Source organism: Lepisosteus platostomus, chromosome 5 (genome assembly GCF_059453375.1).
Source record: "Lepisosteus platostomus isolate fLepPlt1 chromosome 5, fLepPlt1.hap1, whole genome shotgun sequence".
Taxonomy (NCBI): domain Eukaryota; kingdom Metazoa; phylum Chordata; class Actinopteri; order Semionotiformes; family Lepisosteidae; genus Lepisosteus; species Lepisosteus platostomus.
This window is the reverse complement of record NC_142615.1, coordinates 265,177-291,081: the sequence shown is the minus strand read 5'-3', so window position 1 is coordinate 291,081 and position 25,905 is coordinate 265,177. Positions and strand designations below refer to the sequence as shown.

The 25,905-nt window shown below is 53.9% G+C and overlaps 1 protein-coding gene across 23 annotated transcripts in view; it reads right to left on the bottom strand.

The window, feature by feature from the left end:
• syngap1b (synaptic Ras GTPase activating protein 1b) overlaps window positions 1-25,905 on the bottom strand; it is a 90,372-nt gene that overhangs the window by 47,812 nt on the left and 16,655 nt on the right. For 21 of the 23 annotated variants that reach the window (XR_015936290.1, XR_015936291.1, XR_015936292.1 and 18 more), the window contains exons 3-7: window positions 24,463-24,568; window positions 4,168-4,262; window positions 3,409-3,530; window positions 1,324-1,477; window positions 1,105-1,203 (exon numbers count right to left, since the gene is read on the bottom strand). Coding sequence is in view for 17 of the 23 variants with exons in the window: in XM_088631067.1 (XP_088487193.1) it covers window positions 1,105-1,203; window positions 1,324-1,477; window positions 3,409-3,530; window positions 4,168-4,262; window positions 24,463-24,568 (576 nt within the window). In the remaining 6 variants the exon portion in view is untranslated. Of the gene's footprint in view, window positions 1-1,104; window positions 1,204-1,323; window positions 1,478-3,408; window positions 3,531-4,167; window positions 4,263-16,339; window positions 18,731-23,182; window positions 23,334-24,462; window positions 24,569-25,905 lie in introns of those variants that run through there. The other 2 variants (XM_088631075.1, XM_088631074.1) reach the window with 2 other exon arrangements.

The following is a 25,905-nucleotide window of genomic DNA, read 5'->3' as shown; positions in this document are numbered from 1 at the left end:
GGGGGGCAAAGAGAGGGGCAGAGAGGCAGGCAGGGGGACAGAGGGGCAGACAGGCAATCAGAGGGGCAGGCAGAGGGGCAGACAGGCAATCAGAGGGTCAGAGAGGCAGATGGGGCAGAGGGGCAGGGAGGCAAACAGAGGGACAGGCAGAGAGGCAGGGGAGCAGACAGGCAATCAGAGGGTCAGAGGGTCAGACAGGCAAACAGAGGGGCAGAGAGGCAGGCAGGGGGGCGAAGGGGCAGACAGGCAATCAGAGGGGCAGGCAGAGGGGCAGACAGGCAATCAGAGGGTCAGAGAGGCAGATGGGGCAGAGGGGCAGGGAGGCAAACAGAGGGACAGGCAGAGGGGCAGAGAGAGAGAGACGGGCAGGGGAGCAGACAGGCAATCAGAGGGTCAGAGAGGCAGACGGGGCAGAGGGGCAGACGGGCAGACAGGCAAACAGAGGGGCAGAGAGGCAGGCAGGGGGGCAGAGGGGCAGACAGGCAATCAGAGGGGCAGAGAGGCAGGCAGGGGGGCAGAGGGGCAGACAGGCAATCAGAGGGGCAGGGGGGCAAAGAGAGGGGCAGAGAGGCAGGCAGGGGGACAGAGGGGCAGACAGGCAATCAGAGGGGCAGGCAGAGGGGCAGACAGGCAATCAGAGGGTCAGAGAGGCAGATGGGGCAGAGGGGCAGGGAGGCAAACAGAGGGACAGGCAGAGAGGCAGGGGGGCAGGCAGGCAATCAGAGGGTCAGAGAGGCAGATGGGGCAGAGGGGCAGGGAGGCAAACAGAGGGACAGGCAGAGAGGCAGGGGGGCAGACAGGCAATCAGAGGGTCAGGGGGGCAAAGAGAGGGGCAGAGAGGCAGGCAGGGGGGCGAAGGGGCAGGGGGGCAAACAGAGGGACAGGCAGAGGGGCAGACAGGCAATCAGAGGGTCAGAGAGGCAGATGGGGCAGAGGGGCAGGGAGGCAAACAGAGGGACAGGCAGAGAGGCAGGGGGGCAGGCAGGCAATCAGAGGGGCAGAGAGGCAGTGAGACAGCGGGAGACCAGGAGAGAAAGGGGAGGTTAGAAAGCAGTGGGCGCACAGAGCCCGACAGCCAGTCGCCCGCACCCTGCGCTCTCTCACCTTGTTCGGCTTCACGGCCCTCTGCAGGTTCTCGATCCACTTGTCCCTCTCCGCGGCCGAGCGGCAGGCGAAGCACTTCGTCCCAGAGGCCGTGGTCACCTGCGCACAGGAGCGACAGTGAGGACTGCATTCGCAGGGCAACAGCGCCCAACGCAGAGTGTAGGCACTCTCGGCCTCAGGACGGGCTGCCCACAGCTGTCAGAACCAGGGCATACGGACCTCAAAGCAGTACTCCTGGCCCAGAATGCTGGAGTGGACGGGCTTGATGATGGCATCCTCGTCCAGCGTCAGGTCCAGAGCTTCTGCAGCACTGCTCGGAGAGAGCAGAGACTCATGGGAGTGAGACTCCTTAAAGCTCTGCATCAGACGGGTCCTGAAAGAAAGACAAGTTTAAATACTGACTGACTGGACACTCCAGTACATGAACACTGCACTGAGAGAGAGGGGTTCATACAGACACACTGACTGGACACTCCAGTACATGAACACTGCACTGAGAGAGAGAGGGGTTCATACACACACACTGACTGGACACTCCAGTACATGAACACTGCACTGAGAGAGAGAGGGGTTCATACAGACACACTGACTGGACACTCCAGTACATGAACACTGCACTGAGAGAGAGAGGGGTTCATACAGACACACTGACTGGACACTCCAGTACATGAACACTGCACTGAGAGAGAGGGGTTCATACACACACTGACTGGACAGTCCAGTACATGAACACTGCACTGAGAGAGAGAGGGGTTCACACAGACACACTGACTGGACACTCCAGTACATGAACACTGCACTGAGAGAGAGAGGGGTTCACACAGACACACTGACTGGACACTCCAGTACATGAACACTGCACTGAGAGAGAGAGGGGTTCATACAGACACACTGACTGGACACTCCAGTACATGAACACTGCACTGAGAGAGAGAGGGGTTCACACAGACACACTGACTGGACACTCCAGTACATGAACACTGCACTGAGAGAGAGAGGGGTTCACACAGACACACTGACTGGACACTCCAGTACATGAACACTGCACTGAGAGAGAGAGGGGTTCACACACACACACTGACTGGACACTCCAGTACATGAACACTGCACTGAGAGAGAGAGGGGTTCACACAGACACACTGACTGGACACTCCAGTACATGAACACTGCACTGAGAGAGAGAGGGGTTCACACAGACACACTGACTGGACACTCCAGTACATGAACACTGCACTGAGAGAGAGAGGGGTTCACACACACACACTGACTGGACACTCCAGTACATGAACACTGCACTGAGAGAGAGAGGGGTTCACACAGACACACTGACTGGACACTCCAGTACATGAACACTGCACTGAGAGAGAGAGGGGTTCATACAGACACACTGACTGGACACTCCAGTACATGAACACTGCACTGAGAGAGAGAGGGGTTCACACAGACACACTGACTGGACACTCCAGTACATGAACACTGCACTGAGAGAGAGAGGGGTTCATACAGACACACTGACTGGACACTCCAGTACATGAACACTGCACTGAGAGAGAGAGGGGTTAATATCAGGTGAGAGAGAGGAATGATAAGACATGGCCGTGTCTGACCCCTGACCTGTAGGACACACAGCCCCAGGCCTGAGCCGAGACGTGAGCCTGCAGCTCTACTGGGGACAGCGCAACGCAGGAGAGGCGACAGAAGGAGGAGAGATAAAAATAGCAGAGAGGGAATGAGTGAGTCAGAAAGAGGGAGAGAGGGGGGAGGAGGAGGAGGGGGGACAGACCCCCTCTTCAACACAGCGGTTATATCATCTGGGAGCATCACCGTGCACAGGCCTGGCGTGTGAACTCAACACACAGTCCGGACTGCGGGCCTGGCGTGTGAACTCAACACACAGTCCAGACTGCGGGCCTGGCGTGTGAACTCAACACACAGTCCGGACTGCGGGCCTGGCGTGTGAACTCAACACACAGTCCGGACTGCGGGCCTGGCGTGTGAACTCAACACACAGTCCGGACTGCGGGCCTGGCGTGTGAACTCAACACACGGTCCGGACTGCGGGTCTGGCGTGTGAACTCAACACACGGTCCGGACTGCGGGCCTGGCGTGTGAACTCAACACACAGTCCGGACTGCGGGCCTGGCGTGTGAACTCAACACACAGTCCGGACCACGGGTCTGGCGTGTGAACTCAACACACGGTCCGGACTACAGGCTCCAGATGTTACTCAGCTGTTACTCCTCACCTGTCCTGGTCAGCACTGTTCAGATGTTACTCAACAGTTACTCAGCTGTTACTCCTCACCTGTCCTGGTCGGCGCTGCGGAACCGGGGCAGGATCATGTGTCGGAAGCTGCTGGTTCGGTCCAGTTTGGGCTGACTCTTCGCTCTCTTGATCGAGCCTTTCAGGCGCCTACTGAGGAAGCTCTGTGGCGGAGGGAGAGGAGCAGAGCAGAGGGCCGAGTGAGCGAATAAGCCAGGGAAGAGGTGAAGACTCGGAGCAAGAAGGAGAAGGAGACAGCAATGGGAGAGACGAGGAGCAGGAACAGAGAAAAGTACATTTTGCAGAGGCGAAGTGGGTATGCAGCTCCCACATTTGACCACACGAGGGCAGTATTGTAAAACGGATAGAGAAAGTCCTCGGTGAGCAGAATTCACTGCATGGCGCACAACTGACACACTGACTGCGTGACACAATGAGGACACACTCACCGAATGACACACTGTCTGAGCGACACAGTCCTTGACCGACACACTGTCGTGTCTGAGGACACACTGTCTGAGCGAAACACTCAGTACGTGACACGCTCGCTGCGCGACACACCGCGCAATACACTCAGTGTGTGACACACTGTCTGAGGACACACTGTGGTGCCCTGACTGACTTGGGTTCAGGTGTTCTAGATCTCCAATGGGGCTCAGAGACGTTTGTGCAACAGTAATATCGGTCCCCCGGCAAACAGGAAGTGAAGAGAGAGGTCAGGAGAGCAGTGCTGGCAGGAAGGGAGGAGAGAGGGGCGACAGCAGGCCGGAGGGAAGAGTAGGGGAGAAGAGGGGTACTCACGGACTGTCTGAAGGGCTGGGGAGGGGCTGTGGGAGGGGTCTCCATGCTTGGCTGCTTCCCTGTGGCTATACTCTTTCTCCGCGAACGAGCGTACTCTGAGAGAGAGGAGAGAGAGGGAGGGGAGAGGGGAGAGAGACAGATGAAGACAGCGGAGGGTTAATACAGGTGTGCAGTGATATGCTCATTCAGACGGGTAATTGAATTTGCATATTCAAAGAAGGGGAGGGAGGAGAGAGAGGAGGTGGCGCTGTGAAAGAAGCAGACCAGGCAGATTAAGAGTCTCGAGCGCCTGTTAAACAATCTCCTAATTGAGAAACCTGGAGATTCTACTGGGCTCATTAGTCTGTCAGTCAGTGTGTTGATCAGCGTGTCGATCAGTCAGCGTGTTGATCAGCGTGTCGATCACTGTGTCAATCAGTCAGCGTGTCGGTCAGAGTGTCGATCAGTCAGAGTGTCGATCAGTCAGAGTGTCGATCAGCGTGTTGATCAGCGTGTCGATCACCGTGTCAATCAGTCAGCGTGTCGATCAGTCAGCGTGTCGATCAGTCAGCGTGTCGATCAGTCAGCGTGTCGATCAGTCAGCGTGTCGATCAGCGTGTCGATCAGCGTGTCGATCAGCGTGTCGATCAGTCAGCGTGTTGATCAGTGTGTCGATCAGTCAGCGTGTCGATCAGTGTGTCAATCAGTCAGCGTGTCAATCAGTCAGCGTGTCGATCAGTGTGTAGATCAGTCAGATTGTCGATCAGTCAGTGTGTCGATCAGTGTGTAGATCAGTCAGTGTGTCAATCAGCGTGTCGATCAGTCAGCGTGTCGATCAGTCAGCGTGTCGATCAGTCAAGAGTGTCGATCAGTCAGTGTGTCGATCAGAGTATCGATCAGTCAGTTGATCAGTCAGCATGTTGATCGGTCAGTGTGTCAGTATGTTATTGCATCTGGGTGTAAGTCAGGGTCAATATTGATCACTGTCCAGGTGTGTCATTGATATTTTATTAATTGATCACTCATGCTGTATCAATGATAGTGCATTGATTGATCACAGTCCAGCTATATCAATGACACTGTATTGATTGATCGTTGTCCAGCTGTGATTGACATTGTATTCATTGATCACTGTCCAGCTGTGTCATTGAAATCATATTGATTGATCACTGTCCGGCTGTGTCACTGACACTGTATTGCCTGGGGTGAGTCAGGCTGTGACTGATACCCTACCGATTGCTTCTTGACTGCAGAGCAGTAGAGAGTCCTGCTTGCTCACACGAGAAGCAGGATCAATGAAGTGCATGAAGCCCAAAATAAGTTTCACGTCAGCACTGGAGCGTGACGATGCAGAGGAAGAGTCTCTGATGCGCTGGGACACAGCTCCCAGCACTGCACAGAGCAACGCTACATTTCAGGCTCACTGGCGGCAAGTATCATCGGATTCTTTTGTTGATTTCACCTTGCTGTGTATCTGTCTGCCAGTATCTATCTATCAGTCTCTCTCTATCTGGATTTCATCTCTCCCAGTAGAAAATACCACCTGCTTTATTTTCTCCTGCTCTATAAATACTCTCCTCTCCCACGTAACTCGTTTACATAATTCCATTGGTACACTCATTCCTCTGCTGCAGCACAGTGTACTGGAGTGTCCAGTCAGTGTGTGTGTATGAACCCCTCTCTCTCTCAGTGCAGTGTTCATGTACTGGAGTGTCCAGTCAGTGTGTGTGTATGAACCCCTCTCTCTCTCAGGGCAGTGTTCCTGTACTGGAGTGTCCAGTCAGTGTGTGTGTATGAACCCCTCTCTCTCTCAGTGCAGTGTTCATGTACTGGAGTGTCCAGTCAGTGTGTCTGTATGAACCCCTCTCTCTCTCAGTGCAGTGTTCATGTACTGGAGTGTCCAGTCAGTGTGTGTGTATGAACCCCTCTCTCTCTCAGGGCAGTGTTCCTGTACTGGAGTGTCCAGTCAGTGTGTGTGTATGAACCCCTCTCTCTCTCAGTGCAGTGTTCATGTACTGGAGTGTCCAGTCAGTGTGTCTGTATGAACCCCTCTCTCTCTCAGTGCAGTGTTCATGTCCTGGAGTGTCCAGTCAGTGTGTCTGTATGAACCCCTCTCTCTCTCAGTGCAGTGTTCATGTACTGGAGTGTCCAGTCAGTGTGTGTGTATGAACCCCTCTCTCTCTCAGTGCAGTGTTCATGTACTGGAGTGTCCAGTCAGTGTGTCTGTATGAACCCCTCTCTCTCTCTCAGTGCAGTGTTCATGTACTGGAGTGTCCAGTCAGTGTGTCTGTATGAACCCCTCTCTCTCTCAGTGCAGTGTTCATGTACTGGAGTGTCCAGTCAGTGTGTGTGTATGAACCCCTCTCTCTCTCAGTGCAGTGTTCATGTACTGGAGTGTCCAGTCAGTGTGTGTGTATGAACCCCTCTCTCTCTCAGTGCAGTGTTCATGAACTGGAGTGTCCAGTCAGTGTGTGTATGAACCCCTCTCTCTCTCAGTGCAGTGTTCATGTACTGGAGTGTCCAGTCAGTGTGTGTGTATGAACCCCTCTCTCTCTCAGTGCAGTGTTCATGTACTGGAGTGTCCAGTCAGTGTGTCTGTGTGAACCCCTCTCTCTCTCAGTGCAGTGTTCATGTACTGGAGTGTCCAGTCAGTGTGTCTGTATGAACCCCTCTCTCTCTCAGTGCAGTGTTCATGTACTGGAGTGTCCAGTCAGTGTGTCTGTATGAACCCCTCTCTCTCTCAGTGCAGTGTTCATGTACTGGAGTGTCCAGTCAGTGTGTGTGTATGAACCCCTCTCTCTCTCAGTGCAGTGTTCATGTACTGGAGTGTCCAGTCAGTGTGTGTGTATGAACCCCTCTCTCTCTCAGTGCAGTGTTCATGTACTGGAGTGTCCAGTCAGTGTGTCTGTGTGTATGAACCCCTCTCTCTCTCTCAGTGCAGTGTTCATGTACTGGAGTGTCCAGTCAGTGTGTGTATGAACCCCTCTCTCTCTCAGTGCAGTGTTCATGTACTGGAGTGTCCAGTCAGTGTGTGTGTATGAACCCCTCTCTCTCTCAGTGCAGTGTTCATGTACTGGAGTGTCCAGTCAGTGTGTCTGTATGAAAAACCCCTCTCTCTCTCAGTGCAGTGTTCATGTACTGGAGTGTCCAGTCAGTGTGTCTGTATGAACCCCTCTCTCTCTCAGTGCAGTGTTCATGTACTGGAGTGTCCAGTCAGTGTGTCTGTATGAACCCCTCTCTCTCTCAGTGCAGTGTTCATGTACTGGAGTGTCCAGTCAGTGTGTCTGTATGAACCCCTCTCTCTCTCAGTGCAGTGTTCATGTACTGGAGTGTCCAGTCAGTGTGTGTGTATGAACCCCTCTCTCTCAGTGCAGTGTTCATGTACTGGAGTGTCCAGTCAGTGTGTGTGTATGAACCCCTCTCTCTCTCAGTGCAGTGTTCATGTACTGGAGTGTCCAGTCAGTGTGTGTATGAACCCCTCTCTCTCTCAGTGCAGTGTTCATGTACTGGAGTGTCCAGTCAGTGTGTGTGTATGAACCCCTCTCTCTCTCAGTGCAGTGTTCATGTACTGGAGTGTCCAGTCAGTGTGTCTGTGTGAACCCCTCTCTCTCTCAGTGCAGTGTTCATGTACTGGAGTGTCCAGTCAGTGTGTCTGTATGAACCCCTCTCTCTCTCAGTGCAGTGTTCATGTACTGGAGTGTCCAGTCAGTGTGTCTGTATGAACCCCTCTCTCTCTCAGTGCAGTGTTCATGTACTGGAGTGTCCAGTCAGTGTGTGTGTATGAACCCCTCTCTCTCTCAGTGCAGTGTTCATGTACTGGAGTGTCCAGTCAGTGTGTCTGTGTGAACCCCTCTCTCTCTCAGTGCAGTGTTCATGTACTGGAGTGTCCAGTCAGTGTGTGTGTATGAACCCCTCTCTCTCTCAGTGCAGTGTTCATGTACTGGAGTGTCCAGTCAGTGTGTCTGTGTGTATGAACCCCTCTCTCTCTCTCAGTGCAGTGTTCATGTACTGGAGTGTCCAGTCAGTGTGTGTATGAACCCCTCTCTCTCTCAGTGCAGTGTTCATGTACTGGAGTGTCCAGTCAGTGTGTGTGTATGAACCCCTCTCTCTCTCAGTGCAGTGTTCATGTACTGGAGTGTCCAGTCAGTGTGTCTGTATGAAAAACCCCTCCTCTCTCAGTGCAGTGTTCATGTACTGGAGTGTCCAGTCAGTGTGTCTGTATGAACCCCTCTCTCTCTCAGTGCAGTGTTCATGTACTGTAGTGTCCAGTCAGTGTGTCTGTATGAACCCCTCTCTCTCTCAGTGCAGTGTTCATGTACTGGAGTGTCCAGTCAGTGTGTCTGTATGAACCCCTCTCTCTCTCAGTGCAGTGTTCATGTACTGGAGTGTCCAGTCAGTGTGTCTGTATGAACCCCTCTCTCTCAGTGCAGTGTTCATGTACTGGAGTGTCCAGTCAGTGTGTCTGTATGAACCCCTCTCTCTCTCAGTGCAGTGTTCATGTACTGGAGTGTCCAGTCAGTGTGTCTGTATGAACCCCTCTCTCTCTCAGTGCAGTGTTCATGTACTGGAGTGTCCAGTCAGTGTGTGTGTATGAACCCCTCTCTCTCTCAGTGCAGTGTTCATGTACTGGAGTGTCCAGTCAGTGTGTGTATGAACCCCTCTCTCTCTCAGTGCAGTGTTCATGTACTGGAGTGTCCAGTCAGTGTGTGTGTATGAACCCCTCTCTCTCTCAGTGCAGTGTTCATGTACTGGAGTGTCCAGTCAGTGTGTCTGTGTGAACCCCTCTCTCTCTCAGTGCAGTGTTCATGTACTGGAGTGTCCAGTCAGTGTGTCTGTATGAACCCCTCTCTCTCTCAGTGCAGTGTTCATGTACTGGAGTGTCCAGTCAGTGTGTCTGTATGAACCCCTCTCTCTCTCAGTGCAGTGTTCATGTACTGGAGTGTCCAGTCAGTGTGTGTGTATGAACCCCTCTCTCTCTCAGTGCAGTGTTCATGTACTGGAGTGTCCAGTCAGTGTGTCTGTGTGAACCCCTCTCTCTCTCAGTGCAGTGTTCATGTACTGGAGTGTCCAGTCAGTGTGTGTGTATGAACCCCTCTCTCTCTCAGTGCAGTGTTCATGTACTGGAGTGTCCAGTCAGTGTGTCTGTGTGTATGAACCCCTCTCTCTCTCTCAGTGCAGTGTTCATGTACTGGAGTGTCCAGTCAGTGTGTGTATGAACCCCTCTCTCTCTCAGTGCAGTGTTCATGTACTGGAGTGTCCAGTCAGTGTGTGTGTATGAACCCCTCTCTCTCTCAGTGCAGTGTTCATGTACTGGAGTGTCCAGTCAGTGTGTCTGTATGAAAAACCCCTCCTCTCTCAGTGCAGTGTTCATGTACTGGAGTGTCCAGTCAGTGTGTCTGTATGAACCCCTCTCTCTCTCAGTGCAGTGTTCATGTACTGTAGTGTCCAGTCAGTGTGTCTGTATGAACCCCTCTCTCTCTCAGTGCAGTGTTCATGTACTGGAGTGTCCAGTCAGTGTGTCTGTATGAACCCCTCTCTCTCTCAGTGCAGTGTTCATGTACTGGAGTGTCCAGTCAGTGTGTCTGTATGAACCCCTCTCTCTCAGTGCAGTGTTCATGTACTGGAGTGTCCAGTCAGTGTGTCTGTATGAACCCCTCTCTCTCTCAGTGCAGTGTTCATGTACTGGAGTGTCCAGTCAGTGTGTCTGTATGAACCCCTCTCTCTCTCAGTGCAGTGTTCATGTACTGGAGTGTCCAGTCAGTGTGTGTATGAATCCCTCTCTCTCTCAGTGCAGTGTTCATGTACTGCAGTGTCCAGTCAGTGTGTCTGTATGAACCCCTCTCTCTCAGTGCAGTGTTCATGTACTGGAGTGTCCAGTCAGTGTGTGTATGAACCCCTCTCTCTCTCAGTGCAGTGTTCATGTACTGGAGTGTCCAGTCAGTGTGTCTGTATGAACCCCTCTCTCTCTCAGTGCAGTGTTCATGTCCTGGAGTGTCCAGTCAGTGTGTGTGTATGAACCCCTCTCTCTCTCAGTGCAGTGTTCATGTCCTGGAGTGTCCAGTCAGTGTGTCTGTGTGAACCCCTCTCTCTCTCAGTGCAGTGTTCATGTACTGGAGTGTCCAGTCAGTGTGTCTGTATGAACCCCTCTCTCTCTCAGTGCAGTGTTCATGTACTGGAGTGTCCAGTCAGTGTGTGTGTATGAACCCCTCTCTCTCTCAGTGCAGTGTTGATGTACTGGAGTGTCCAGTCAGTGTGTGTGTGTGAACCCCTCTCTCTCTCAGTGCAGTGTTCATGTACTGGAGTGTCCAGTCAGTGTGTGTGTATGAACCCCTCTCTCTCTCAGTGCAGTGTTCATGTACTGGAGTGTCCAGTCAGGGTGTGTGTATGAACCCCTCTCTCAATACAGTGTTACTGTAATGGGGAATGTTCTCGATTGTTAAATTCTCACTTGGTAAAAACAGAGCTCTGATACTCTTGGAAGGTACAAGTGCTGTGTCTCTACTGAAGTAGTTAGCTGGCCTGCAGTGTCAGTTCTGACTCTGTCCTTGATCTCTGCGCCCTGCCTTCCTGTGCCCCACTCCTCCTCACGATCTCTCTTCCTCAGTCTCCTCTCTCTCCTCTCATGGAAACTCTCTTTGTTTGGTTTCCATAGCAACAATTCAGAGAGCTTTCCATTGAGAGCAGCAAACCGGCAGAGACAGTAACACACGAGACACACAATAACACACTGACACTGAAATCAAACACAGTAACACGCCGAGACACAATAACACACTGACACTGAAATCAAACACAGTAACATGTCGAGACACAATAAAACACTGACACTGAAATCAAACACAGTAACACGCAGAGACACACAATAACACACTGACACTGAAATCAAACAGTAACACACGCCGAGACACACAATAACACACTGACACTGAAATCAAACACAGTAACACACGCCGAGACACACAATAACACACTGACACTGAAATCAAACACAGTAACACATGCCGAGACACACAATAACACACTGACACTGAAATCAAACACAGTAACACACGCCGAGACACACAATAACACACTGACACTGAAATCAAACACAGTAACACACGCCGAGACACACAATAACACACTGACACTGAAATCCAACCCAGTAACTCTCTAGAGCTCACAGCAGCACAAGGCCAAGCTATTTACCACAGAGACATGTCTCTGATCCCAGGCACTGGACTGACCTGTTTACTGACTGACACTCCTCATGAGTCCAGATTCACAGTGACCTTTAACCCCTGTCTGAAGACCCCCAGAGCCCCTGAAGGACTGGGGTCTCAGAGACTGAACTGAGCCAGTTACTGTCTTCATGAGTCCAGAGTCACAATGATCATCATGACAAACAACCGCATTAAAATTACTCAGTGAAATCGGCCTGCAAACACAGTGTGTTAATAGTGTGTGTGTGTCTACACTGTGTGATGAGAGTCTGTGTGTGTGTCTACGTGTGTGATGAGAGTGGTGTGTGTGTGTCTACACTGTGTGATGAGAGTGTGGTGTGTGTGTGTCTGTCCTGTGTGATGAGAGTGTGGTGTGTGTGTGTGTCTACGCTGTGTGATGAGAGTCTGTGTGTGTGTCTACGTGTGTGATGAGAGTGGTGTGTGTGTGTCTACACTGTGTGATGAGAGTGTGGTGTGTGTGTGTCTACACTGTGTGATGAGAGTGTGGTGTGTGTGTGTGTCTACACTGTGTGATGAGAGTGTGGTGTGTGTGTGTGTCTACACTGTGTGATGAGAGTGTGGTGTGTGTGTGTGTCTACACTGTGTGATGAGAGTGTGGTGTGTGTCTACACTGTGTGATGAGAGTGTGGTGTGTGTGTCTACGCTGTGTGATGAGAGTGTGGTGTGTGTGTGTGTCTACACTGTGTGATGAGAGTGTGGTGTGTGTGTGTGTCTACACTGTGTGATGAGAGTGTGGTGTGTGTGTGTGTCTACACTGTGTGATGAGAGTGTGGTGTGTGTGTGTCTACGCTGTGTGATGAGAGTGTGGTGTGTGTGTGTCTGTCCTGTGTGATGAGACTGTGGTGTGTGTGTGTGTCTACGCTGTGTGATGAGAGTCTGTGTGTGTGTCTACACTGTGTGATGAGAGTGTGGTGTGTGTGTGTCTACACTGTGTGATGAGAGTGTGGTGTGTGTGTCTACGCTGTGTGATGAGAGTGTGGTGTGTGTGTGTCTACGCTGTGTGATGAGAGTGTGGTGTGTGTGTGTCTACACTGTGTGATGAGAGTGTGGTGTGTGTGTGTCTACGCTGTGTGATGAGAGTGTGGTGTGTGTGTGTCTGTCCTGTGTGATGAGACTGTGGTGTGTGTGTGTGTCTACGCTGTGTGATGAGAGTGTGGTGTGTGTGTGTCTACGCTGTGTGATGAGAGTGTGGTGTGTGTGTGTCTGTCCTGTGTGATGAGAGTCTGTGTGTGTGTCTACGTGTGTGATGAGAGTGGTGTGTGTGTGTCTACACTGTGTGATGAGAGTGTGGTGTGTGTGTGTCTGTCCTGTGTGATGAGAGTGTGGTGTGTGTGTGTCTATCCTGTGTGATGAGAGTCTGTGTGTGTGTCTACGTGTGTGATGAGAGTGGTGTGTGTGTGTCTACACTGTGTGATGAGAGTGTGGTGTGTGTGTGTCTACGCTGTGTGATGAGAGTGTGGTGTGTGTGTGTCTGTCCTGTGTGATGAGAGTCTGTGTGTGTGTCTGTCCTGTGTGATGAGAGTCTGTGTGTGTGTCTACGTGTGTGATGAGAGTGGTGTGTGTGTGTCTGTCCTGTGTGATGAGAGTCTGTGTGTGTGTCTACGTGTGTGATGAGAGTGTGTGTGTGTGTGTGTGTCTGTCCTGTGTGATGAGAGTGTGGTGTGTGTGTCCGTCCTGTGTGATGAGAGTGTGGTGTGTGTGTGTCCGTCCTGTGTGATGAGAGTGTGGTGTGTGTGTGTCCGTCCTGTGTGATGAGAGTGTGTGTGTGTGTGTGTGTGTGTGTCTGTCCTGTGTGATGAGAGTGTGGTGTGTGTGTGTCCGTCCTGTGTGATGAGAGTGTGGTGTGTGTGTGTGTGTCCGTCCTGTGTGATGAGAGTGTGGTGTGTGTGTGTGTGTCCGTCCTGTGTGATGAGAGTGTGGTGTGTGTGTGTCTGTCCTGTGTGATGAGAGTGTGGTGTGTGTGTGTGTGTCTACCCTGTGTGATGAGAGTGTGGTGTGTGTGTGTGTGTCTACCCTGTGTGATGAGAGTGTGGTGTGTGTGTGTGTGTCTACCCTGTGTGATGAGAGTGTGGTGTGTGTGTGTGTGTGTCTACCCTGTGTGATGAGAGTGTGGTGTGTGTGTGTGTGTGTCTACCCTGTGTGATGAGAGTGTGGTGTGTGTGTGTGTGTCTACCCTGTGTGATGAGAGTGTGGTGTGTGTGTGTGTGTGTCTACCCTGTGTGATGAGAGTGTGGTGTGTGTGTGTCTGTCCTGTGTGATGAGAGTGTGGTGTGTGTCTACGCTGTGTTGTGAGAGTGTGGTGTGTGTGTGTCTCCAGTGCTCTTGGTGTGTGTGTCTCTGTACAGTCAGTGACTGTAAATTCCTGTGTGATGTCAGAGGAATGTGTGGGAGTTCGGAGCCTTAAGATAACTCCTCAGGAGACACAGAGAGAGGAGAGAGTGTGTGGGTGTCCAGAGAGGAGCACAGGAGCTCAGGGCTGTGTGTGTCCCACCTGTCGAGCACTTTCATTCAGAGGCTCAAGACCTGGCAATACTGCTCAACTGACTGACACGCTGCCAGACTGACACACTGACTGACTGACACGCTGACACGCTGCCAGACTGACACACTGACTGACACGCTGACTGACTGACACGCTGACTGACACACTGCCAGACTGACACACTGACACACTGACTGACACGCTGCCAGACTGACACACTGACTGACTGACACACTGACACACTGACTGACACGCTGCCAGACCGACACACTGACTGACACGCTGCCAGACTGACACACTGACGCACTGACTGACACGCTGCCAGACTGACACGCTGCCAGACTGACACACTGACTGACACACTGCCAGACTGACACACTGCCAGACTGACACGCTGCCAGACTGACACGCTGACTGACACGCTGCCAGACTGACGCACTGACCGACACGCTGCCAGACTGACACACTGACACACTGACTGACACGCTGCCAGACTGACGCACTGACCGACACGCTGCCAGACTGACACACTGACACGCTGACTGACACGCTGCCAGACTGACGCACTGACCGACACGCTGCCAGACTGACACACTGACCGACACACTGCCAGACTGACACACTGCCAGACTGACACACTCACTGACTGACACACTGACTGACTGACACACTGACTGACACGCTGCCAGACTGACACACTGACTGACACGCTGCCAGACCGACACGCTGCCAGACCGACACACTGACTGACTGACACACTGACTGACACACTGACTGACACGCTGCCAGACTGACACGCTGCCAGACTGACACACTGACTGACACACTGCCAGACTGACACACTGACTGACACGCTGCCAGACTGACACACTGACTGACTGACACACTGACTGACACGCTGCCAGACTGACACACTGACACACTGCCAGACTGACACACTGACTGACACACTGCCAGACCGACACACTGACACACTGACTGACACGCTGCCAGACCGACACACTGACTGACACGCTGCCAGACCGACACACTGACTGACACGCTGCCAGACTGACACACTGACCGACACGCTGCCAGACTGACACACTGACACACTGACTGACACGCTGCCAGACCGACACACTGACTGACACGCTGCCAGACCGACACACTGACTGACACGCTGCCAGACCGACACGCTGCCAGACTGACACACTGACACACTGACTGACACGCTGCCAGACTGACACACTGACTGACACGCTGCCAGACTGACACGCTGACTGACACACTGCCAGACCGACACACTGACTGACACGCTGCCAGACCGACGCACTGACTGACACGCTGCCAGACCGACGCACTGACTGACACGCTGACTGACTGACACGCTGCCAGACTGACGCACTGACTGACACACTGCCAGACTGACACACTGCCAGACTGACGCACTGACACACTGCCAGACTGACACGCTGCCAGACTGACACAGACTGACACGCTGCCAGACTGACACGCTGCCAGACTGACACACTGACACTGACTGACACACTGCCAGACTGACACACTGACACAGACTGACACGCTGCCAGATTGACACACTGACTGACGCAGACAGACTGACACACTGCCAGATTGACACACTGACACACTGACTGACGCAGACTGACTGACACACTGCCAGACTGACACAATGGCTGACACTGCCAGACTGACACACTTCCAGACTGACTGACACACTGCCTGACTGACACACTGACTGACTGACACACTGCCAGACGCAGACTGACACACTTCCAGACTGACTGACACACTGCCAGGCTGACTGACACACTGCCAGGCTGACACACTGAGTGACTGACACACTGCCAGATGCAGACTGACACACTTCCAGACTGACTGACACACTGCCAGACTGACACACTGACTGACTGACACACTGCCAGGCTGACTGACACACTGCCAGACTGACACACTGAGTGACTGACACACTGCCAGGCTGACTGACACACTTCCAGACTGACACGCTGCCAGACGCAGACTGACACACTGCCAGACTGACACACTGCCAGACTGACACAATGACTGACACACTTCCAGACTGACACACTGAGTGACTGACACACTGCCAGACGCAGACTGACACACTGCCAGACGCAGACTGACACACTGCCAGAGTGACACACTGAGTGACTGACACACTGAGTGACTGACACACTGCCAGGCTGACTGACACACTTCCAGAGTGACACACTGAGTGACTGACACACTGCCAGACTGACACACTGAGTGACTGACACAATGACTGACACACTGAGTGACTGACACACTGCCAGGCCGTTACCACAGTGTTGGCAGTACAGCAGTACCAGCTATGATGACCACACCCACACAGCCCAGGGCAGCCTGGGTAACTCTGGAGGCGCTTCCAGAGGGAGTGTGGGAGAGGAGTCCGGACGCCCTGACCCCTGACCCCTGACCACGGCACCGCGGCCCGCAGGTCTCCTACCTACGTCCGCACGAGTCTCCAGTGCAGCTCTGGACACCCGGACCCGAGAGAGCTCTCTACCGCTCCCTGTCCACTCCTGTGGCCGGCCCGGCCCGGGCGAGCTCTCTCCAGACACGAGCAGGGGTGCTGATCCGCGGATCCGAGGCGGCAGGGCTCAGGTCCGTGAGGAGGAAGAGTCTGTGTCCGGGAGAGCCTGTGTGTGTGTGTGTGTGTGTGTGTGTGTGTGTGTGTGTGTGTGTGTGTGTGTGTGTGTGTGTGTGTGTGTGTGTGAGGGAGAGTCTATTCCAGGAGAGCCTGTGTGTGTGTGTGTGTGTGTGTGTGAGGGAGAGTCTATTCCAGGGGAGCCCGTGTGTGTGTGTGTGTGTGTGAGTGAGAGTCTATTCCAGGAGAGCCTGTGTGTGTCGGTGTGTCAGCTCATGGAGGTCTGTCATCGAGGGCCGGTACGGAGTGTGACCGGTACGAAGAGGCGAGACGGTGTCTGACCCGGCGGGCTCAGGGCAGAGCACACAGGAGCGTCCACACGCACGAGGACCAGCTGTCCCCAGGCCGGGCTCTGAGGTACGATCTGGGCCTCCCCGGGGGACCCCAGAAACGAGTCCCTCAACCGTCCGAGAGCGCGGGGCGTCGGGCAGGGGGCTCGGCTCGGGCGAGGTCCGTGCTGGGAGGCTTCGCGTCCAGCCAGGCCCCTCCCGGAGCGCCAGGGGTGCCTCTGACTCACCAGGCAGAGGCTGGGGGCGCCGTCAGGGGGTGTGCGTGACCTCGGGCCCGCGGGTCCCTCTCTCAGTGCCGGCGACACCCCGGCGCCGAAGGACAGGCATGGGGGAGGGGGGGGGGGTGGGGGGATCGGTTCTCCGTCTCTGAGCGGAAACTGGCGCGGTTTTCCTCCAGACCCCGGAGCGGAGCTCCCAGGGCGACACTACTGCTACAGTGCTCCTGCGCTCGGAAACCAGGGCGGGCTGCAGGACTGAGACGGAGATGAATAAATACAGTTCGGAAAATGTCTAAACCTGTACAAGAGCATGAAGAGGCGAAGTCTCCCCGACGGGCTGGCCCGCCGTTACAAGCTGGGGGCCGAACCCCGCCGAGGCGCCGAGGCCCGCGCGTCCCGCCGGCTGAACCCCGAGGCCGAGTGCGGGCCGCCCCGCCTGCCCTGCGCGCCCCTGCCGGCCGCCCGCGCCGCCGCCGCCCCGCTGGTCGCCCGCGTCTCTGGCTGCTGGCTGCCGCCGGGCCGGGGCCACGGTGCCCCCGGGGAAACGCGTCGCGCTGTCGCTGAGCCGCTGGCCTGACCTGGGTTACCTGCACAGCCCGCTGCGAGGCCGAATTCTCTCATGTTTTGCGTGGTATTATTATTATAATTATTATTATTATTATTATAATTATTATTACTTTGGCTATCTGTGCGCTAACAGGACGATGATTTACTGTTCGAAAGTCTGACAGCGGATTCCAGTAATTAATTTAGCTACAACAGTTTTTCTGCAACAACACTACCAATTCGCGTCTATTGCCGCCCGACAGCTCTTACTTAACCCAGCATCCGAGATGTTGTTCGTGCCTGTCCGTGTGCTGTTTAAACTCGTGTAGCGCTGTCCTGCGTGTCCGTGCGCTCTTTAAACTCGTGTAGCGCTGTCCTGCGTGTCCGTGCGCTGTGTACAACCGTGTAGCGCTGTCCTGCGTGTTCGTGCGCTGTGTACACCCGAGAAGCGCTGTCCTGCGTGTTCGTGCGCTGTGTACACCCGTGAAGCGCTGTCCTGCGTGTCCGTGCGCTGTGTACACCCGAGAAGCGCTGTCCTGCGTGTCCGTGCGCTGTGTACACCCGTGAAGCGCTGCCGTGCGTGTCCGTGCGCTGTGTAACCCGAAAGCGCTGTCCTGCGTGTCCGTGCGCTGTGTACACTCGTGAAGCGCTGTCCTGCGTGTCCGTGCGCTGTGTACACTCGTGAAGCGCTGTCCTGCGTGTCCGTGCGCTGTGTAACCCGAGAAGCGCTGTCGTGCGTGTGTCGGGGCGAGGTGACCGGCTCTCCTCTCCGAGCGCCTCGCTCCTCAAGCGGCTCTGGCGACCCTCCTCTCCGTCAGTCCTCCGCTGAGCGCCGCGGGACAGGACTCATCGCGTGTGGAAATGCACGGGGCAGTCCCCTCCTGCACCTGTTCCCCCGCCGCGTCCTTCCGCGGTTCTTAGGGGTTATTGCGGCGGCGAGACGCGACACATCCACATCGCTGTGAGCTGCTGTACTCGCCCAGCGCGGCTGACAGAGCTGTCTCTCTCTCCTCTCTCTCTCTCCCCTCTCCTCTCTCTCCTCTCTCCCCTCTCCTCACTCTCTTTTCCCTCTCTCTCCTCTCTCCCCTCTCCCTCTCTCTCCTCTCCTCACTCTCTTCTCCCTCTCTCTCCTCTCCCCTCTCCCTCTCTCTCCTCTCTCTTCTCTCCCTCTCTCTCCTCTCTCCTCTTCCCTCTCTCCTCTCCCTCTCTCCCCTCCCATCTCCCTCTCCTCTCCTCTCTCTCCTGGGGAGTCAGTGGTAACGACACGCGACAGGCATCGGCGGAGGGGGGGCACGAGGCTGAGAACCGGGGGTCCCCGAGACGTCGGGGGCTGCTGGCGGTTCACACACTCCGACACGGACTGGAATCCCTCGGGAAGCGCCTTCAGCTTCCAGAGAGACATGAGTCACTATTGGAACCGACCCCGATACTCACACTGACACTGGCAGACTGGACTGGCTGGACTGGGAGCTGGATTAGTTCAGATTATAATCAGACTCCACTGACACTGACAGAGCAGTCTGACACACTGCAGGCTGGACTGGACTGGCTGGACTGGGAGCTTGATTAGTTCTTCACTGGGATTATAATCAGACTCCACTGACACTGACAGAGCAGTCTGAGACTCTCCAGGCTGGACTGGACTGACTGGACTGGGAGCCTGATTAGTTCTTCACTGGGATTATAATCAGACTCCACTGACAGACTGGACTGACTGGACTGGGAGCTGGATTAGTTCTTCACTGGGATTATAATCAGACTCCACTGACACTGACAGAGCAGTCTGAGACTCTCCAGGCTGGACTGGGAGCTGGATTAGTTCTTCACTGGGATTGTAATCAGACTCCACTGACCCTGACAGAGCAGTCTGAGACTCTCCAGGCTGGACTGGACTGGCTGGACTGGGAGCTGGATTAGTTCTTCACTGGGATTATAATCAGACTCCACTGACAGACTGGACTGACTGGACTGGGAGCTGGATTAGTTCTTCACTGGGATTATAATCAGACTCCACTGACACTGACAGAGCAGTCTGAGTCTCTCCAGGCTGGACTGGGAGCTGGATTAGTTCTTCACTGGGATTATATTTAGACTCCACTGACCCTGACAGAGCAGTCTGAGACTCTCCAGGCTGGACTGGACTGGCTGGACTGGGAGCTGGATTAGTTCTTCACTGGGATTGTAATCAGACTCCACTGACCCTGACAGAGCAGTCTGAGACTCTCCAGGCTGGACTGGACTGGCTGGACTGGGAACTGGATTAGTTCTGAACTGGGATTATAATCAGACTCACTGACACTGACAGAGCAGTCTGAGACTCTCCAGGCTGGACTGGGAGCTGGATTAGTTCTTCACTGGGATTATAATCAGACTCCACTGACCCTGACAGAGCAGTCTGAGACTCTCCAGGCTGGACTGGGAGCTGGATTAGTTCTTCACTGGGATTATAATCAGACTCCACTGACCTTGACAGAGCAGTCTGAGACTCTCCAGGCTGGACTGGGAGCTGGATTAGTTCTTCACTGGGATTATAATCAGACTCCACTGACACCGACAGAGCAATCTGAGTCTCTCCAGGCTGGACTGGGAGCTGGATTAGTTCTTCACTGGGATTATAATCAGACTCCACTGACACTGACAGAGCAATCTGAGTCTCTCCAGGCTGGACTGGGAGCTGGATTAGTTCTTCACTGGGATTATAATCAGACTCCACTGACACTGACAGAGCAGTCTGAGACTCTCCAGGCTGGACTGGACTGACTGGACTGGGAGCTGGATTAGTTCTTCACTGGGATTATAATCAGACTCTGTATCTCGGACCCTGACTGGGTTGTGCATCACATCACTCCTGTGCTGGAGTCCCTGCACTGGCTCAGGGTGTCTCTTTCCCCTTCTGCTCCTCCTGCGTTGAGTCAGACTGTTCTCAGTGATGGGGCCTCATGCAGCTGCGCCCCAGAGCCCCAGAACAGCACCCCGAAAGAAGTTGGCCTCTCTGGGGGCGCGGAAAAGCGAAGCCTGAAATACTTGTGCAGAACATAACTTTTTTTTTCCTGGGCTCGTCTCCGAGATCTCCCGGGTTTCCCGGCGCGTGGTCACTTTACCGCAATCGGTCGCTGAGAGAGGACGGACTCATTAGCCGTGGTTTCGTTCCAAAGGGAGTGAAATCCCAGCCCCCCCCCACCCCCCCACGCAGATGGTCTGGCCTGGCTGGGCTCATGCCAAGGAGGCCTGTTGGATCCAACCAATCACGGCCCACCCACCGCTGGAGGGGGGAGAGGCAGACAAGAGAGACACACTCACTCATGCGGCTCTCTGGTTTCCACGGCAACAACAAGCCCACGGATTGGACCTTTTAACCCCTGAGAGAGAGGAGAGAGGAGAGGAGGGAGAGAGAGGAGAGAGGAGAGGAGGAAGAGAGAGAGAGAAGAGAGGAGGAAGAGAGAGAGAGGAGAGGAGAGGAGGGAGAGGAGAGAGGGGAAAGGAGAGGGGAGAGAGGGGAAAGGAGAGAGGAGAGGAAGGAGAGAGGAGAGGGAAGAGGAGGGGGGAGGGAGAGGAGAGGGGAGAGGAGAGAGGAGAGAGAGGGAAGAGGAGAGGAAGGAGAGAGAGAGAGAGAGAGAGAGAGGGAAGAGGAGAGGAAGGAGAGAGAGAGAGAGAGGGCACTCCGGGATTTCTACGCAACAAGAAGGAGGCTCTTCAACATCAACCCACCAACAGGAATCTGTCTCTGAATATTTGAAAGTGTAATCCAACCCATCACCCTATACAGCAGTGATGTGTGGGTCCCCTCACAGGCCAGGATTACACTCAATGGGACACACACCCCACAGAAACACCTAACAACACTACAGGGCCGAATTAGGCCAGTACCCACTATTGATAAACATACAGAAAAGAGTATTAAAGTATTGGCTACACCTAAAAAAACAGCGACCAAAACTCCAACCACAACCAGGCCCTGCTGAGCCCAAAACAGAGCCCCCTGAGCCAGCAGGTCCTGAGGCTCACTGACCTGAGCCACACCGACACTAACCAGCCTCAGGACAGCACTGATAGAGCACCACAACCCAGACTCAACCACAATACACACAACACACAACCAGCCTCAGGACAGCACTGCTAGAGCACCACAACCCAGACTCAACCACATCACAGCACAATACACACAACTCACAACCAGCCTCAGGACAGCACTGCTAGAGCACCACAGCTCAGACTCAAGCACATCACACAGCAGTATCTCAAACACTGGGGGACACACACAAACACACTGAACAACACTGCCTCACCCACTGGGACACACACATAAACACAACATAAACTGCAATGATGCAGAACCCTAAATAGACAATACAAACTAGTTGAATCTTTGGCCAAGATAAGAAACAGAAAAGATTAACTGTCTGTCTCTCAATTATAATAATAATAATAATAATAATAATAATAATAATAATAATAATAATATTAATACAGTGTGTGATCTCCTGTCCCAGCCTGAGGAACAGACAGTGAGCCAGTCTCTCAATAATAATAATACAGTGTGTGATCTCCTGTCCCAGCCTGAGGAGCTCATTTGTGAGCCTGTCTGTCACTAATGTTGTATGTGTAGTATGTTGTATGATGTGTTTGTGTTGTAAATGTCTGGAGATGTTGTGTTTATTGTATATGCTTTGGCAGCACTGTAATTCATCAGTGTCTACCTCTCCTGTCCCTCTGTGTCCATCTCCGTCTCTAACCCCACTCCCTCTCGATGCACCACCCCCCCACTCCCTCTCTGCCTCTTTCTATAGGGGCTAAAATCACATCACTGATGGTAACCATGGTGATAATTACACAGCATAGACAGAGTCACTGACAGAGAGGGAGGGAAATGGAGAGGGAGAGAGACAGAGGGGAGAGCAGGGTAAAAACACAGTACAGCCCAGTGAGATCAGGGTTAAAACACAGTACAGTACAGTAGAGCCCCGTGAGATCAGGGTAAAAACACAGTACAGCACAGTACAGCCCAGTGAGATCAGGGTAAAAACACAGTATAGCGCAGTACAGCTCAGTGAGATCAGGGTAAAAACACAGTACAGTACAGTAGAGCCCAGTGAGATCAGGGTAGAAACACAGTACAACGCAGTACAGCCCAGTGAGATCAGAGTAAAAACACAGTACAGCGCAGTACAGCCCAGTGAGATCAGGGTAAAAACACAGTACACCCCAGTGAGATCAAGGTAGAAACACAGTACACCCCAGTGAGATCAAGGTAGAAACACAGTACAGCGCAGTACAGCGCAGTTAGATCAGGGTGAAAACACGGTACAGCCCAGTGAGATCAAGGTAGAAACACAGTCCAGTGCAGTAGAGCCCAGTGAGATCAGGGTAAAAACACAGTATAGCGCAGTAGAGCCCAGTGAGATCAGGGTAAAAACACAGTCCAGTGCAGTAGAGCCCAGTGAGATCAGGGTAAAAACACAGTCCAGCGCAGTAGAGCCCAGTGAGACTGTGGTAAAAACACAGTCCAGCGCAGTAGAGCCCAGGCACTGGGGGATATTGAGGGCATGGGGACAGGAGAGTCGATCACCCTCACTGGGAGGGGTACTCACAGCTCTGTCTCTGACCAGTGTCTGACCCAGTGGGCTCTGCTGTGTTTGAGACACCTCCCTTCCATGCAGGGTGCTGTATCTCAGGCAGGCAGAGGGCGGCAGGGAGCATTTCTCTAAAAACGCTGCTTTCTGGTGCTGTAGTGTAGAGAAACTGAGGGAGAGGAACCGGGTCACACAGAGGGGTGTGTCGCAGCTAAACAATCAGAGCTCTGGCTACAGTCGTCATGTTGGTCATTTAGGTCGAAGCAGTACAACATTTCTGAATGTAAACATGAGGTGGAGAGAGGAGAGGAGAGAGGGGTGACAGGACAGAGGAGAGAGGACAGAGGAGAGGGGAGAGGAGAGAGGAGAGGAGAAAGAGGGGAGAGGGGTGACAGGACAGAGGAGAGAGGAGAGAGGGGAGAGGAGAGAGGGGTGACAGGAGAGAGGAGAGAGGGGAGAGGAGAGAGGGGAGAGGAGAGAGGGGTGACAGGACAGAGGAGAGAGGGGAGAGGAGAGAGGAGAGAGGGGTGACAGGACAGAGGAGAGAGGAGAGAGTGGTGACAGGACAGAGGAGAGAGGAGAGAGGGGTGACAGGACAGAGGAGAGAGGGGAGAGGAGAGAGGAGAGAGGGGTGACAGGACAGAGGAGAGAGGAGAGAGGGGAGAGGGGAGAGGAGAGAGGAGAGGAGAAAGGGGGGAGAGGGGTGACAGGACAGAGGGAGGTTACAGACAAGCTCCAGTCGGGCACACTGCCTGCAGCGGGGGTATCGACTCTCAAGGTCTATATCGACTCTCAGTGTGTATATTGACTGTCAATGTGTATATCGGCTTCCAGGGTAAATATTGACTCTCGGTGTGCATATCAACTCGACTCTCGGTGTGTATACTGACTCCCGGTGTGAATACTGACTCCCGGTGTGAATATTGACTCCCGGTGTGAATATTGACTCCCGGTGTGAATATTGACTCCCGGTGTGTATATTGACTCTGAGGGTGAATATTGACTCTCAGGGTGATTATTGACTCCTGGTGTGTATATCGACTCTCAGGGTGAATATCGACTCTCAGGGTGAATATTGACTCCTGGTGTGTATATCGACTCTCAGGGTGAATATCGACTCTCAGGGTGAATATTGACTCCCGGTGTGTATATCGACTCTCAGGGTGAATATTGACTGTCGGTGTGTATATTGACTCTGAGGGTGAATATTGACTCTCGTTGTGTATATTGACTCCGAGGGTGAATATTGACTCCCGGTGTTTATATCGACTCTCAAGGTCACACACAATGACTCTCACCGATCTCGGGGTGGTGTCTCCCCTCCACAGGCACGCTGACAGTGCGGCGCAGGAGCTTGTTCCGATGAGACTCCGAGCGCCTCTCTCTCATCAACAAAGGGTGAACCTGCAGGTCAGGAGACAGGAGCTGATGTAGAGGCACACACACAGGCGCAGTAACAGGGCAGGACCTGCAGGGGGTGATGTAGAGGCACACACACAGGCGCAGTAACAGGGCAGGACCTGCAGGGGTTGATGTAGAGACAGAGACAGACACACAGGCGCAGTAACAGCGCAGAACCTGCAGGGGGTGATGTAGAGACAGAGACAGACACACAGGCGCAGTAACAGGGCAGGACCTGCAGGGGGTGATGTAGAGACAGAGACAGACACACAGGCGCAGTAACAGGGCAGGACCTGCAGGGGGTGATGTAGAGACAGAGACAGACACACAGGCGCAGTAACAGGGCAGGACCTGCAGGGGGTGATGTAGAGACAGAGACAGACACACAGGCGCAGTAACAGCGCAGGACCTGCAGGGGGTGATGTAGAGACAGAGACAGACACACAGGCGCAGTAACAGGGCAGGACCTGCAGGGGGTGATGTAGAGACAGAGACAGACACACAGGCGCAGTAACAGGGCAGGACCTGCAGGGGGTGATGTAGAGACAGAGACAGACACACAGGCGCAGTAACAGCGCAGGACCTGCAGGGGGTGATGTAGAGACAGACACACAGGCGCAGTAACAGGGCAGGACCTGCAGGGGGTGATGCAGAGACAGAGACAGACACACAGGCGCAGTATCAGGGCAGGACCTGCAGGGGGTGATGTAGAGACAGAGACAGACACACAGGCGCAGTAACCGCGCAGGACCTGCAGGGGGTGATGTAGAGACAGACACACAGGCGCAGTAACAGTGCAGGACCTGCAGGGGGTGATGTAGAGACAGAGACAGACACACAGGCGCAGTAACAGGGCAGGACCTGCAGGGGGTGATGTAGAGACAGAGACAGACACACAGGCGCAGTAACAGGGCAGGACCTGCAGGGGGTGATGTAGAGACAGACACACAGGCGCAGTAACAGTGCAGGACCTGCAGGGGGTGATGTAGAGACAGAGACAGACACACAGGCGCAGTAACAGCGCAGGACCTGCAGGGGGTGATGTAGAGACAGAGACAGACACGCAGGCGCAGTAACAGGGCAGGACCTGCAGGGGGTGATGTAGAGACAGAGACAGACACACAGGCGCAGTAACAGGGCAGGACCTGCAGGGGGTGATGTAGAGACAGAGACAGACACGCAGGCGCAGTAACAGGGCAGGACCTGCAGGGGGTGATGTAGAGACAGAGACAGACACGCAGGCGCAGTATCAGGGCAGGACCTGCAGGGGGTGATGTAGAGACAGAGACAGACACACAGGCGCAGTAACAGCGCAGGACCTGCAGGGGGTGATGTAGAGG